Source organism: Astyanax mexicanus, chromosome 7 (genome assembly GCF_023375975.1).
Source record: "Astyanax mexicanus isolate ESR-SI-001 chromosome 7, AstMex3_surface, whole genome shotgun sequence".
NCBI lineage: Eukaryota > Metazoa > Chordata > Actinopteri > Characiformes > Acestrorhamphidae > Astyanax > Astyanax mexicanus.
The window spans coordinates 32,018,483-32,034,984 of record NC_064414.1 but is presented as its reverse complement, the minus strand read 5'-3'; the positions used below and the strand labels follow the sequence as shown (position 1 = coordinate 32,034,984).

The following is a 16,502-nucleotide window of genomic DNA, read 5'->3' as shown; positions in this document are numbered from 1 at the left end:
AACGTCTGTTTAGAAAGTGAGGCCATCTAAGAGTAAGCCTTTCTCCCTAAAAAGGTTCGCCCAGCTCTCTGTTAAGCTGTCATCTCCTGTCTGTCTAGAGCCAGTTTACACATAACCTGAACGATCAGCCCCCACCAGCCATGTAAACACGCTCTCCATGTGAGTGCTTGGTTTGTGTCTTAGTTGGCCTTGATGTTGGCTGCCTACACCAGCGTTCCTTGCAGAAAGGGTCATTTACAATTGCAGGGCAGGCTGAAATTGCAGCTGTAAATAATCTGCACTTCCATTGCCATATCCCCACCCACCGATTGAAGCATTCTCCTTATTTTCCCTCACAGGTTCATGAAGAATGGCGGTGCTGTTGTTGATGCGGTTACGTGGCAACAGTAGGTATTCAACCCTTTAGTATTTCTACTATATTTTACTTTAGTTTACTTCACATTGTCCTGAGTATAATACACATACAATTGTTCAATGATAATCAATCTGATAGACTGTATACTCCAGACTCTGCCTTACTAATGGAAACAGTAGAAATATCAAGTCTACAATGGAGTCTACAATGAAATACCTCAAATCAGTTCCGCTGTCTTCTGAGAACAGAGTGTCAGTCAAGTCATTTCACTCTCTACAATCCCCAAACTGCAGAACAAGTCTTGGCTACTTCTCTCTGTATACCTCAGCCCATAATTGTTGACACCTGTTGAATGGGAAATTGTGCTAGAAGGTAAAATGCACACTCCCTCCAAAAACATGCACAGATAATTTAAGCTTTTCGTCCTAATCTCATTAAGCGCAATTACTTTGAAGTGATGTAAAATGATGTACCCTTGTCTGCAGCTGCTTTTGATATCTGGTAAAAGCCAAACATTCCTTTTTCTATACACTGACACACCAGTTTCCATCTGTCTTATTTGTTTAGGAAATACATTGGACAAATATGTGCACGCTAAATAAAACATGAGGGACATCATAGGTTTATAAGGATAGGTTTTTGTGTACTGTTTTTTAATATACAGTTCCAGTCAAAACTCTCCTTCTCATTCAATGTGTTTTAATGTGTTCATGATTTTTTTGGCATTGCAAATTTAATATTGATATTTAACAAGACATTAAAGCTATACAGATACAATGTGGAATTAGTTTGTTTTATACTTTAGATTCTTTTAGTAGATACATTTAGCTTTAATAACAGATTTGTTTTCTCAGTAACAAATCATGTATCATGAGGTCATCTGGAATAACTTTTTAGTGTCTTGAAGGAGTTCCTGGAGATGCTGAACAATAGAAGGTCTGTCCAAACTTTCGACTGGTACTGTATATTTTTGATCTTATCTGTAAAACTCAGATTAGGAGTGTTTTGCAGGACTAGGATCATTGTTATTTTGACCCTATGGGCTAGAGCTGTCATGATACTGGGAATTTAATACCAGTTGTAATGTTACAAATGTCTTTACCAAGCAATATCAGTGCAGCATAAATGGTGGATCGTGAATGGTGATTTATTAAATCGTCATTTTACAGCATTTAATGAAGTACTGGAATAAAACATAGTCATAAAAGTTAATACTTTGTGCAACATTAGCTTTCCCAACAACAAAAAAATCTGGTGGTAAATGAGGTTTTGCAGTTGTCTGAGTGAGTGGAAGAGATTTCCTATCTTTAGTTAAGGTTAAGACACTTTTCAGTAAGGCGACCTCACTTTAAACAGAGTAACATGCTCAGTGGTGTGACAGTGTATGGCCCTTTGGTTTAAATTAAGGAGCTTCCTGTGGTATTCTTTTCTGTGGCGGTTCGAACACAACACTCCCTAGTGGTTGAGATTGTCTTGGCTGTGTGTGGAATGCAGTGTTTTGAATGGAATTTGTCTGGAAGCATGTTTTTGGTCAATTTGTCTTTGGACAGCTGGCTGTATTTCTGAGCTGCTGGTTGGCTGGTCAGGTGTCAGCTGGAGGTGAGGCTACAAGCTTGTCTGAAGACGAGACTCTGCTGTGCATTCTCTAACTGCAGCCCTGTACCTCAAGGAAAGTGAAAAGATCACTGCGGGGCTGCTGGAGACACATACAGGGCAGTGAGTTGCAGGTCATGGAAAGTTTTTCATTTTTTCACAGCGTGAGGAATCACAGGTGCTGCTGGCTCTTGAGCTCTCTGCATGCGATTGGTTCCTGGTCAAGTCTCATGCCGCCAAATGTAAAGCTTCATTTAGAAAATGTAACAGTTGATTGTGGTCTTTGGTCAAATCCTTTCTATTCAAGACAGACTTCTGCCTACAGTTTACACACTCTTATTAACCCTCCTGTTAAGTTACGCGTCAAATTGACCCGTTTAAAAGATCTAGAAAAAATAGATAATAGTTTTTTTCAGTATAAAACTTCTTCTGCTTGCCTTAATTAGTATAATTAACATATAACCCCTTGCAATAAACAAAAACTAAAACAAAATTGCAATGTTAGGTTTTAATGTTATGCAGTGGCATGCAGTTAATGTAGTGGGTACCCCTTCTGCAACAACCCCCCCCCCCCCCACCCACCCGCTGACCTACACTTAGATTTACATTAGAACTACATATTCTCTGTCTCGACTTATATGAGCTTAATGCACATTAACAGCCCAAAAATAGAGCTACAAATGACAAAATCAATGCTTAATTGTCCTAAAAGTACAGCTGGCCAACAAATATCACTCATTTGTATGCCTACAGTCCGCCAGGGCAGCCAAAACATTTAACGTCATTAAGTACACACAAAATCTCACCAGTCAGACGGCCTTTTATTGTGAATTAGTTTCACATTGAAGGACAGCCTTTAAAAAGACTTTTTAATATGATATGACACAATATTTGTTCTTATTTACCATTGCAATTCCATGATGGTTCACTAGCTATTAAACTAACCCAGCTCTGTTTTACACTAAGCAGCACGTAGCCCCTTCAGCAGAGCGCTGAGAAGTCCCCTGAGTGAAAAACATGAATCTGATTGTTTAGATTGACCTGCGACTTTGCTAAAAGACTCATTACTACACCCTTCAAAACATCAGCAAAAGAGTCACCCAGACACGTGGGCAGAAGCCATTTTAAAAAGTTTTGATTGGTTAAAACCGCTGTCAGTCAGATAAGAGTCCTGTAGCAACAAAAAACATGAACATATCAGGAGGGTTAAGGAAATGAATGTCATGGTAATATTGTGATTTTAGTGTTTTTTCTGTCTTATTTCTAGGGTAGAATGACTAAAATATTGTTGTGGTTAGTTATGGGAATTCTTTGCAGTGTTCCGAAGGGTTACATGTGTAAGTGTCTTTTAGTTTAGTTGTGGAGCTACTGCTGGCCATGTGTCATTAACCCTGCTGGTGTTGGGGTGAATGGTGGATAAGAGTTTCTGCCGGTGAAGCCGCTGTTTTAAGAGAGTACCAGTGTTCGTTGGTGGTTAATTCATGCTCCCTCCATGTTCAAAATAAAGTTCATAAACACGAAAATAAACTGCGACCTGGCCTCATTTTTCCGCCCCTGGTGACACAATATACAATATACAATATATCTTTGAAAAAAAAAAAAAACAAGAAATTGATGGGTTGGTTGAATCCACACAATTAGGGACAGAACTATACATATAGCATACTTACTTGTCAGTAGACCAATTCAGAATCCTTTTAAAAAATCACCACTTTTGTTGGCAGAATTGATACTTGAATTGAATTGATTTCAGTTGAATGTGAGTTGTGTAGTTTTTGACAGGGCTGTGGTCAGGATGTTGGGAAGAACTTAACTCTTGCTTTATCCGTTCCACAAGCACTTTTGATATGTGCCTGGGGGGTCATTGTCCTGCTGGAGCAACTAATAGTTTCAACCATCTAGCTTCTAGTTTGAAGTAGAACTCCTTTCATAGTTCCATCCATTAAATGACCATTGTCAGTTCAACTGTCAGTTGAACAGCCCTAGATCAGAATGCTACCACCACCATATTTCACAGTTTGTACAGAGTCCCTAACATAGCTGATTTTATCTCCAAACAGTTCAATCTTCCTCTCATCAAAAGTTTGAATGATTATATTGGCATTCACAGTTGTTAAGAGTTAAGAAATTACTTCAATCCCCCCCCCCCAAAAAAAAATAAATAAATAAATAAATAAATAAATAAATTCCAAAAATAAATAAAAAAAACCCAGTATTTCCATGCCATTCGTGTTCGTGATAAATTTATAAACCTTCAACCACAACTGTGCCTTTTAATTAGATGTACTGCAGTGTTTTTCATTGAACAGGTTAGTAATTAGAGGCCTCTAGTGCTGTATCAAGTGTTTAGAATGGTTAAAGCCATTAAAAGTTATAAGGGCAAATATGGAATTGCAGTCTCTCCTAATTAAGCTGCCCACCTGCGTCTACAGAGAGACAGTGGGTTCGGAACGTTTTTTTCTAATCTCACATCCCATGTCTGAAAACACACTAACTGCCCAGAGTGGACTCATTAATCCAGAGGTCAACCCTAATTAAGGGAAACGGAAGGAAAAAGCAGTGTCAGTTAAAGGAATTAAAAAACACACCACCCACACGGGCAAATCCAAACCATATGTGCTCACACGTTCACCTTTGTAATTATACAGTCGGGGCACCTTGAACTCCACCTTTTCTGACCTTTGCAATAGATCCTATCTTAATTCCTTTTTTTTCCCTTATCCCTGAGGCTTTCTGTGCCGTCTTGAGTCATTCTCCAACTCATTTCTACACACTCAGGCACTCACACTTCAAATTCTAACTAAAACAGCACCTTGGTTTTACCACTATCATAAATAATAGCATATATATATAAATATACTTAAATATATATGAATATATGAAATATATGAAGTATCCTTCACCCTTTTGTTCTGCATCCAAGTGTTTCCCCCGTGTCTACATGCAGACTGTGTGCTGTTTTGCAGTTTACCATAAAACAGATGTATGTGCAACATTTCTGTCTGTCTTAATTCTCTTTCTCCCTTTCCCTTTTTTCGCCTTCCTCAGACACTCGCTCTGTTTATAAAGATGTATGTTCCAAACAAAGCCACCACGGCTTGTGGAAAGACCACTAATGTACAGCACACTGCGAACCTAAAATACCACTAATGGAGACACACAAGTTAAAAATAATGAGGTGGAGGGGGTGAGGGGTTGTTCAATCCAAGGATAATGAAGATTTGTTGCCTCTACAGTTGTACGGCCCGAGTCCTTCAGCTCTGTAAGACTTTCAGATGATTTGCTCAAAACCGGTGGAGTTCACGGAGGCCCCTTTCTTTCCTCACCCCTTCACCAGATGGTCAGCTCATCGCTACTTCAGCCTCAGCTCTTCTCACCTCATCCGATGTGTCTGCATCTGACTGGAAGCAGTTCCGCGTCTTGTCACTACCGTCTGCCTTAACATCTTCATTTCCTTCACAGGTTAAATCTGTTAGCAGTTCCTCCTGAAAATGGTTACAGCTTTACTTCAAAATTTAAGGAATTTCACACCTCAGTGGGGAATATAAATATAGAGTGGTCATTTATTGATGTATTTAAAATCCAGAATAATTAATTTCCAACCTTAAATAACTTTGTTATTGTCTATGGAATATCTGTTCTGTTAAAACATTTGTGTGCTGTTCTGAAATATTAAGCCTGTTATGCACTGACAAAAAGTTGGTGATATATTTATCTAGGCTTGTACTTGGCTTAAGCCTATTACGATAATTATGTTATCGGCGTATTGTACAATATATGGACTTGACCTCAATCCTTGTTTTTACTGATTTAGATATTGCTTCTTTTTTTTTAGCATGGAGAGCACACTAATTAGAATAAGCCAATATGTCAACTTTGTCATTTTATTTTATATGTTTAATTTATTTAGTATGTTTAAATATTTGTCTACAGTACTAGTCCAACATTTGGACTCACTTTCTCATTCAGTTTTATTTATTTATTTATTTATTTATTTTTTCCTTCCTTATAAATTCTGAATTCTGAAGTCATCCAGACTATGAAGGAACACATAAGTAATCATATAGTAATTTAAAAGTGTTAAACAAACCAAAATACTCTGTGAAGCATTTAGGTGGCTCTTATCTGGGGTCTTGTTAACTTGCATTTTCTGAGGCTGGTACCACACAGCTAACTCTTCCTGTGGCAGTCCTGATGAGAGCCTGTTTCATCATAACATTTTTGATGGTCTTTGCGACTGCACTTTTTAAAGTGTTAGATTAATCCTTCATTTCTTTAAATATGTTTTTTTCTTTACTTGGTTGAGTCGTACTTGCCATAATATGGATTAGAACATTACTCAAATAGGGCTATTCACTGTATACCACCAACTCTACCTCTTTACAAAACAACTGATGCTCTCAAACACATTAAGAGGCAAGAAATTCAAACTTTTGACCGAATTGCAACAGTGTCTTTTATAAACAAAAAAAAATGCATTACTCTTTACAATCATGCAAATATATTATTATATCAGTTGCGTAAAATTGTCTTATAATTACAATAATACTGTTTAGATTTGATAACATCCAAACAAAAACAGTTAGCACAACAAGACCAACATATGTCTTTAAGATATGTCCTTAAGGTATAAGTACCCCTTTTCTTAAATGCTGCAAGACTTACCTTACTGAGCTGTACTCTGGTCTGCACAGTTACTACATTGATAGGAGAGTAACCAAAGTGGAGGACTTTATGAAGACACGGCTGCTGGACACCCTGACAGACCAGATCAACAAAGTGTTAAAGGTGAGCTTTATGAAGTAAATTAACAATATCTGGCTCAGTATAAGAGTCTGACTCAGGTTAACCTGTTGCTCCTCTCCTGGGAGAGTAAATTGCAGGTTGCAGGTTTATTCCAGTGTTCTTCTTCCTCACACTGTAGATCCAGGATGTTATTGTCTTAGGTGTGGATGCAGTAAAGTCCCAAGTGTTCTCATTATATCTTTCCCTCCTAATTATCGAACCGTGCTCTTTCTCTCAGGTGCACTGTCCTAACAAGCCATAGTCAGTTTGATGGGCTGGACTATTGCATCGTGTCACTTCATGCCCTTTGTTCCAGGTCCTCTGGGGTCGTGTTATGCCAGGTTTCACAACCCAGAATAAGCCTTCTCCCCTGAGCCTTTCTCTGTAAATACACAGCTATCCTTTTACGCATGTCAGACTCACATCTGGAACAGCGCTCCCGCAAAGATGGGAAAAACCTGGCACCCTTCGCGAATATGACCTAAACGAAAGCATCTTATTTTTCCTCTGAGGTTAACAGGACAGCAATTAGTACCCATTCTCGAGTATGATGTCAGCACAAGGCCTCAGATCAATGACTTGTGTAATCCAAGTCTTTTAATCCTCTAAACAGTTTAGAAGGGTTTCGAGGGTTAAAAAGACAGATTGTCTGGTTAGCTCGGCCGCTCTCATAAAATAAAGCTGTGTCTAAAATGGTGATACTTTAGGCTCCTGGCCACTTTCTGGCAAATGAGAGAAATATAACTCAGTGTCCTCCAGAGTGTGTTTTCCCTTTTTGGAATGTAGCTTCAGGTGTTTGGAGAACAAGGCTTTTTTTTTTCAAGGCTTTCTGCACTGCTGACAGTTATAATGCTTTACAACGTTAATGGAAGCCAACTCATCATTTTATTTCTCTGCTCACTGATCACTGCAGTGAACTACCGCATAATACAAAATATAAAACAATGGTTCAATGAAAATTACAAGAAACGAATTTCATCCAAAACGTATTAAAAGAATGACATATGCTCCTATTGATAGAAAAAATGACTAGTGTTATGACTAGTTTTATTGTAATGCTGACCATATACTTCTGATGGGTAACATCTGAACATCTAAGGGAAATAATATTGTATTTTCATTATAAGACTGGTTAGATCTATTATATATCCAACTACAGTATTGACATTTTACACAATACCTCATCGCTGTCCAATAAAAAACATGTACGTCCAAAAACAACTAATTCATGGGAATTTAATTAAACCTTCTTAACTTTCAATGGACATTAATGCTAAAAGAGTTTATTTCAGGTCATTTTGAATCATTTCTATTGGTCCACTCATTATGGGACAGCTTCTATCTTTGGATTATATAGCAAACAAAAAATCGTCAAAAAAATCGACTTTTTGTTGACCTCAATTTTGCTTATTTTTAGAAAAAAGTAATATATCAACCAGTCAACCAACCAATATTCTTGGTTTTGTTTATTTTGTTAATTATGTTTTCTTATCTCGTCCCCAGATCGTTAAGATTCACGCTCCTGAAAAGAGGGTGTGGTTGGGTGGAGTTGGGCCTGCATGGGCTGGAGGCATCAACAATCTGTCAGACACATTTGCTGCTGGCTTCTTGTAAGTATTGTGCCAACAGCTAAGGCTTTTTTAATCTTTTATAGGTCTGTAATTTTATATATACATGGATTTTTGAGCCTAGTGTCAGTAGGTTCATGATTATCTGCTCCAGACAATCCTAGCTAAATGTGGTACTTGGATGAATCTAAAGTATAAAACGTATTCTGTTTTTTTATATATATATAATTCATATAAATGCGTTCCTGTATAGCTTTAATGTCTTCAATATTAAATTTACAATGTAAATAATCATAACAAGAAATGAAGCACATTGATTCAGAGGAGGTGTGTCCAAATTATGACTTTTTGGTACTGTAAATATCAAAAAAGTAGATGTATTAGATATTTATGTACTAACTGAATGTTTATTTGGATTAGATGGCTCAACACACTTGGGATTTCTGCAATGCAAGGGGTTGACGTTGTTCTCCGACACTCCTTTTTCGACTATGGATATAGCCACCTAGTGGACCAGCACTTCAACCCTTTACCTGTAAGTTACCATTCTCCGCACAGCTTCACACTTGAACAGCAATACGTATATTTTTAGTTTTTCCACTATCATTATTTATCTGTTGAAAACAATCTCCATTAAACATGAACGATGACATCATGGGCATATATCGTCACTGTCCAATGAAAAACAATTATCCCCAAAACAGCAACTTCATAGAAAAGAGAAAAAACTGTCTATGTAAAAAGAGTTTATTTTAGGTGCTTTTGAAGTATTTCTTTTCTTTTGGTAAATTTTGGCACAATGTAAGGGACAGTTTGTGTCAAAAAAAGGTTCAAATTATGTAGTAAACTAAAAATCAAGAAAAATGGAGATACTTGTTTTACTGGACAGTGACATTATAAACAACAATCGGCAAAATCACTGAGACTACTATAGTAGCAATAGTAATAATGTTAAAATCAGGGTGTAAGAAGAAAAAAGGAAAAAGCCCTGTCGAGTCACAATCACCACCATACCAAGGTTTTGGCCTCTAGAGGACCACATCATTAGCATATATAGTCTCTAAAGCACACAAACCGTTTAGTTTACTTAATTATTTTAGATGGTAGATGAGAGATGAACTTAGATCAGTACTTTTACTCTGAGATTTTGATGAATGAGGCCCAATGAGCGTATGCCAACCAGGGTGATCCATTAGCTAGGCATCATTACGGTTTGGCCAGCTGTTTTAAAGATTTAAAGCTTTGACGATACTGGATAAGGGTTATTAGGTTGTGACACACTAATGATCATTTTCCTTTTTTATTTTAGTCCAGCTGGACACCAATGAACACTGAAAGATATAATGGCAACTGTAGACTGAAGGGTTTCTCAACCAGATTCATAAAATGCATCAAGTCAAGTCAAGTCAAGTCAGCTTTATTTATAAAGCACATTTAAAAGACACAAAGTGCCGACCAAAGTGCTGTACAATAAGATCAAATAACACAACCTAATTTAAAAACCAAGATAGACCAAGACAGAACAACAACTAACATCATCAAACTCCGCTCAGGATCCAAATGCCTGAGAGAACAAATAGGTTTTCAAATTAGACTTAAAAATATCCACTGTGGCCGATTCTTTTATAAAAAGTGGAAGATTATTCCAAAGTCTTGGAGCGGCTATAGAAAACGCCCGGTCACCTTTGAATTTCAGCCGAGACCGAGGAACATCTAGACACAACTGGTTGGAGGAGCGTAAAACACGAGGGGTCGAGCGAAGGAAAAGGAGGTCAGAAATGTAACTCGGAGCCAAACCATGAAGAGCTTTAAAAACAAACAATAAAACTTTGAAATCCACCCGGTATTTTACTGGAAGCCAGTGCAATGAAGCCAGTACAGGGGTGATGCTCTCCCTTTTCTTGGTACCAGTCAGGAGCCGTGCAGCTGCATTTTGGACCAACTGCAGACGTGACAGGCTCGACTGACAGATACCCAGGTACAGTGAGTTACAATAGTCGACACGAGAGGAGATAAAAGCATGTATAATTGTTTCCAAGTCCCTAAAAGACAGAATGCTTTTGAGCTTAGCTATGTTTCTAAGGTGATAAAAACTACCTCGAACAACTGTGCTAATTTGTTTGTCGAAATTTAGGTTGGTATCAAAAACGAAACCAAGGTTTCTTACATGGTCATGTACATTGGTACTCAAAGGCCCCAGATCATTAGCTATAACACTAGCCGCATCAGGATTTCCAAAGATAATAATGTCAGTTTTGTCTTGGTTTAGCTTGAGGAAATTTTTTGACATCTAGCATCACTAGATTTAAAATTACCGTAAGAGCAAGCGGAGAAATGGTTACACATTTGCTTATTTTGGACTTTCTTTGATCTAGCATGTTCATTTTGGCACCACAAACAAGTTCTAAGCACTTGGTCATTACCAAGCTTTAGCTCATTTGGATGTTAGATGTCTGCATCTGCTGTGGAGTTACCATTAGGTTTTCTGAATTCTGAGCTTTAGCAATGATCACTGTATGTGTCCAGAGTAGCCACTATTACTGCTGTTTAATCTACAGGGGTTGAACTATGAAACTGAAACAGCTGTCATCTTAGTGTGGGAGGTTTCATGGCTAAATTGGACCAGCCTGGTGGCCAATCTTCATTAATTGCACATTGCACCAGTAAGAAGCGAGTGTGAACGTTCAATTAGCAGGGTAAGAGCACAGTTTTGCTCAAAATATTGCAATGCACACAACATTATGGGTGATATACCAGAGTTCAAAAGAGGACAAATTTTTGATGCATGTCTTGCTGGCGCATCTATGACCAAGACAACAAGTCTTTGTGATGCATCAAGAGCCACGGTATCCAGGGTAATGTCAGCATACCACCAAGAAGGATGAACCACATCCAGCAGGATTAACTGTGGACGCTGTAAGAGGAAGCTGTCTGAAAGGGAGGTTCGGGTGCTAAAGCGGATTGTATCCAAAAAACATAAAACCACGGCTGCCCAAATCACGGCAGAATTCAATGAGCAACTGAACTCTCCTGTTTCCACCAGAACTGTCCGTCAGGACAATAAATTATTGTGATCTAAAACCAGGTGTTTCAGTTTCACTGTCCAGCCCCTCTACTTTACTCTACTCTGTTAATAATGTTATTAATCAACATCAATATTTCATAATGTAAGTGTGCCCGATTTAACCAAATGGCTCATTTTCATCTTCGGTTAAATGTCAGGTTGAAGTTGAGGTTATGGGATGAATTTGATCCTAAAAGATTTGTATTTTATTGTTATTGATAAAAAACAAACTTTTAAACAGATAGAAAAGGAATAGTAACAAGATCATTGTAATTTTATCAGTACTGTGATTAACGAATCGAACTATGCTCTAAAATGAGCTTGTATTCTCACTCTGGAAAAAACACAGTGCATCCAACAAGAACAGCTGCATACAGCATAATCCATAACATACTTAAGACATGGTAGCACACAGAAAGCACACAACGTAACTCCTCTAGTGGAAATAAAAAAAGTTAAACTAACAATTTCCATTGCAGAACCAGCCTGCATTAAAAAGGATATACTTATGTGAATTTGGTTCTACTCTAAGATCATTACCTAGTAAATACATGGCAAATCAATAAGAGGCGACAGACAGACAAATCATCATAAGTATACAGTGGTTATCCACCCTGGAGGTATGCTTTGTTGTGAAACTCTTTCAGTTATATGAGCCAGCGAGTGTCTGAGATGGTTCTCCTCAGTCTGCTGGCTGGCCACTTTGCTGCCTTTCCCGTGGGAGCTATTAGCCAAGATGAAAGGTGTTTAATGGTGTTGAATACTGGGCAGCTGATGTGAGGTAGACTGAAACCTTAACCCTCTGTCAAATACCCCAGGACAGTGTCACCTGCCCCCCACTCAGAGCTCCCCAAACATGTGTGTGTGGAGCAGCTAGATACTAACAGACATGCAACCTGAGCCAGGGCAACTCTGCAGGTAGGCACTAGAGCAGCATGCAGGCCTTTCATGGTTGCAGGCTAGACCAGCTCAGCTTTGTTTAAGATATTGTGTACCTCATTCCGGCATGGTTACTTATTGAGTCAAATGTTTATTTACTTATTTATTATGGTATTATGGGAGTTATGGGTCATGATCCTATAGAATATTGACATTTAAACTATTAAATGTGATCTGCAAATTCTAGCAAAGGCCCAGTAAAATAATGACTTTTATTATGTCATGTTAGCGTGTGAACTCGGATGTCGGAATTTTGTAGTTCAAAGTAGGAACTGGAATTTTGAACTGGAATTACCTTACAGGCCAGATTTCCTCCTCAGAATGTCTGGAGAGCCTCACCAACCTAAGTTCAGAATCAGATGGCTGGACCACACATACTGTAAATTGTAGTAAATGCCTCAGTTTTATACAGTTTATTAACAATTCTGTATATTTGTATCACAATAAATCAGTCGTACACACAGTGGACATGTTTCTACTGTATTTGGATGCACAAAATACTGTAGAGTAAGTTGTTATCAACTTATATTGCTAATACTGCTGACCTAGGGCAATGCTAACAATGCTAACTATTATCTGAATAATTAACTTTAACACGCTCAACTTGAGTGTAACATCATTATCACCTCCAACGTCCAACATCTGAGGTAAACGGAAAGGAGCATAAAGAAGAAAGTCTTTATTTGTTTATATATTGATATACATTTTCCTTATTTTTTTAACGCTTTAATTTTGGGCTAAATTTGTTTCACAGTCAGATTTCACCAGTTTCATGCTATAGGAAGCTTCATATAGAATTGAACTGGAGAGAAAAAAACAAAGCCACTTTTACCTGGTTTTCGTAAACCACAGTGTTAGTTTTAGTAAAACTGGTCACTGAAAGTGTTTTTGATGACCCCTTAAATGGCTTTTTGACAGGGCCGATTCTAGAATTAGAGGTTTAGCGGTGCTAAACACTCAAATAACTTGTGGCATGAAGTGGTCCAACGGTCTAAAGTGACTATGATCGTGAGATTGCTGTTTGAATCCTGGTCATGCAGCTTGCCATCAGCATCTGGAGTCCTGAGACAATTGGCCTAGCTAAATTGGGAGAAAATGGTTAAAAAAGGAAAAAAACAAAGTCAACCCCATCACTCTCTTTAAAAAAAAACATTGAGAAGAGTTCCCAAGAGGGGTAAGTGGGTATACGAGAAGAAATATGATAATTTAAATTCAAATCAGACATACAAACTATTTTGTACATGGTTACAGGTGTGGTACTTTAATTTTGAACATCTTTTCAGCAAATAAGACATTCTTGCATATTTTTATCAAGACATTCTTGCATATTCTCCCACAATTGCATGTGCATGTGCGATACACATACAGACAGTACTAGTCTAGCACCTCAGCTTTAATAAATACACACAAACTGACCAACTGCAACACTGCTAGCCTCTCTCTCTCCAGTTTAAACACTAAACAGTGGATGATTATCAGCCTGCAGCATTAGCTTAATAAAAAACAAACTGACAGTAACGACATAGGATGCATGAGCCCTCCTAAAAAAGAGACAGCGACACCCCTGTTTCTTGAAGATATCCTGATACCAGTTAGAATTCACCTTAAAATAACTGCATGCATGTTTATTAGAGTGGTAAAACAGCCAAGGTCTTTTCAGGATAAAGTGTATAGCCTAAACCTACACCCACAAGCCACACATATGGACATATATCAACATAAGGCCCTGCCAAGGTATGATAAAAAATGATTCATTGATAGCTCTTTATAACGCAAAAAACGTGATGAGAAGCTTATTCTAAAATAAGCTGTGTGGTCAGTGTAGCTCTATAACTGAGCTTAGGCAATACAACAAGTGATTGGATAAGAGCTAATACTAAAGAAGAAAGAAGTATCTTTAGATTAAAACAGATCCTAACAATAATGTATTAATAAAAGTCTGTGTCCAGATCTGGAAAGAGCATTGGAATGCACAGTGTGTCAGCCTTTCCACAGGAACACAGGTAATATCCCAGGCCAAGACAACGCAGCAGAGCTCGCCTATAAATGTTCATCCTCCATAAATTTGCTCTTCATAGTCGACTTTTGTCAAAAGCTCCTCGTTTTGAAAAGTATAAGTCTTTTCCCTGCTCTCTGTTCAATATCTCTGGTCATTCCTTGGAATAGCCATCCCCTGCTGGGATCACAATGCTTTAAACATAGCTGGGTGTCTGTGGGAACTGCCAGACTTCCCACTGTGAGAATTCGCAACAGGCCCAACCTGTCGGCCTGCAGAGAAATTTATGTCCAGACCCACTCTCTTTAATCCTTCAGTCAAGCCTGCAGGGCTGACCCCTCTCCTTCCTCATCCTTCTCTGTCCAACCCGAAAACCAATCCCTTCATTGCCTTTTTTTTCACTCTGTTATGCCATTTTCTGTCTTCTTTCTACATTAGATGATGCAAAAGAAGTGCCTTCACATATACCTCACAACTGGCCTTGTCTTTTGTTTTTACAGTGATTTATTATATACCCTAATATGTAGGGAACTGTCTCTTTTTAAACATATTTGAACATATGGATATTTGATATTCCTTTTGTCAATATTGACAGATGAATAAAATAAAATAAAGCTAATGACTAGAACAGATGATTAGAACAAAGGTTTTTGGAGGAGCCTGTAACTTTGGAGGAGCCTGTTGCTCTGTAACTCTGTTACTCAGGCATTTGGTCTAAGCTAGCACTACAGGTGAAAGTGGCCTGAATCCAAGTTTCTTACCAAATCTGATCTTTAATTTATGCTGTTCACACTACCTTTTAAATGTAACACATATCTGTCATTCATCTTCAAACGCTCAACCTGCTAAAAGGATGTACATTCGCAAAAGAGCAATGCTTCACGTGAAGTTTCAGTTTCATTTTTACCAGCATTACAGAAGCTATCAAGGAGTTTTAGTGACTGACAGCTGAGCTTATTTACAAAAATATTCAAGCTTGCTGTAAAAAAGTGCAAAGTATTTGAATACATTTCTTTATAGTATGTTATTCAGCATTTTATTTTTCTGTGAAACTGTGGTCCATTCTTATAGAACTTGCTACAAAGTGAAAGTGAAAACTAGTGAAAACCACCCTCACAGATGTTTTATCATCTCGTCAGTGAATGTAACTCCATTCTGAAGTCACATTGCTGCATATAACTGTGGCCCAAATCGGAATTTAAAATGTCAAATTCCGTATGCTTTTTGTCATTCACACTACCACACATCTGTATCACATATGACGGAAAGTACTGGCCACCCTTTTACCTGCTGTGTGAACACCATAATTTTGCTCTTGATTGTTGGAATGAGTGATATCACCATGGTGAAATCCAAAGAGCTCTCTGAGGCCTTCAGAAAGACCTCAGAACAATTAGAAATCATTCATTCCACTTTCCAAAGAATAATTTACAGAGAGAACGTATGAAACAACACCAACTTGGCCAGGTCAGGCCGTCCTAACATGTTTAGGCCAAGACCAGATTACAAGATGTGCCAAGATGTCTCTAACAATCCTAAAATGTCACCATGGGACCTTTTTGTTGACAGCAAGGATTTTCGCCTAGCATGCTTTCCATGAAAATCAAACTCTTGCAGTCTCTCTGTAATAGCAGATCTAATGGTAAGCATGGAATCCCTAAGCTTATAAGCATTTTCCAGCGGAGAACAGATGGTGTTAAAATATTGATTCCTGCTTTTGTCTAGTTACACAGTTCAAAAAGCTGGAGTTAGAGAGAAATGTGAGGAAGAGCTAGATTTGTTCATTTACACTACAATGTAAGTGGTTCAGTGTTGAGGAGCGTTATTTACCTAATTACCTTTACTGTTTTGTTGCAATTTGTAGCAACAGTTTGAACTTACTTTGCTTGAAGAGAAGTTACCCCAAATATTACTTTAATTAAACATCCGAGAAACAGTAAATAAAGTAATAAAGTAATACACTAAAAGTACAAATTTCCTTTTGGATCCCAGCATCAATTATTTGCATAAAGGGCAATTTCCCCCAACCCTCACTCACAACAAAGTGTAGTCACTTGTTTGACTGCCTGGCCACATTGTTGTAGGTCATAAGAGCTAGTTACCATTTTCTTCAGGGCAAAGTGTGACTTAATACTAGCTGAGAACTGCAATGAACTAATTGTGTGATACATTTTGGCTGGCAGAGGGGATGCAAGAGCTGTA

The 16,502-nt window shown here is 38.0% G+C and overlaps 1 protein-coding gene across 1 annotated transcript in view; it reads left to right on the top strand.

Annotated features, from left to right (window-relative positions):
- Positions 1-16,502, top strand: part of hpse2 (heparanase 2) — a 71,490-nt gene that overhangs the window by 38,127 nt on the left and 16,861 nt on the right. The window contains exons 6-9 of the mRNA XM_007240373.4: positions 339-386; positions 6,643-6,736; positions 8,237-8,343; positions 8,722-8,836. Of these exons, the coding sequence (XP_007240435.3) occupies positions 339-386; positions 6,643-6,736; positions 8,237-8,343; positions 8,722-8,836 (364 nt within the window). The remainder of the gene's footprint in view (positions 1-338; positions 387-6,642; positions 6,737-8,236; positions 8,344-8,721; positions 8,837-16,502) is intronic.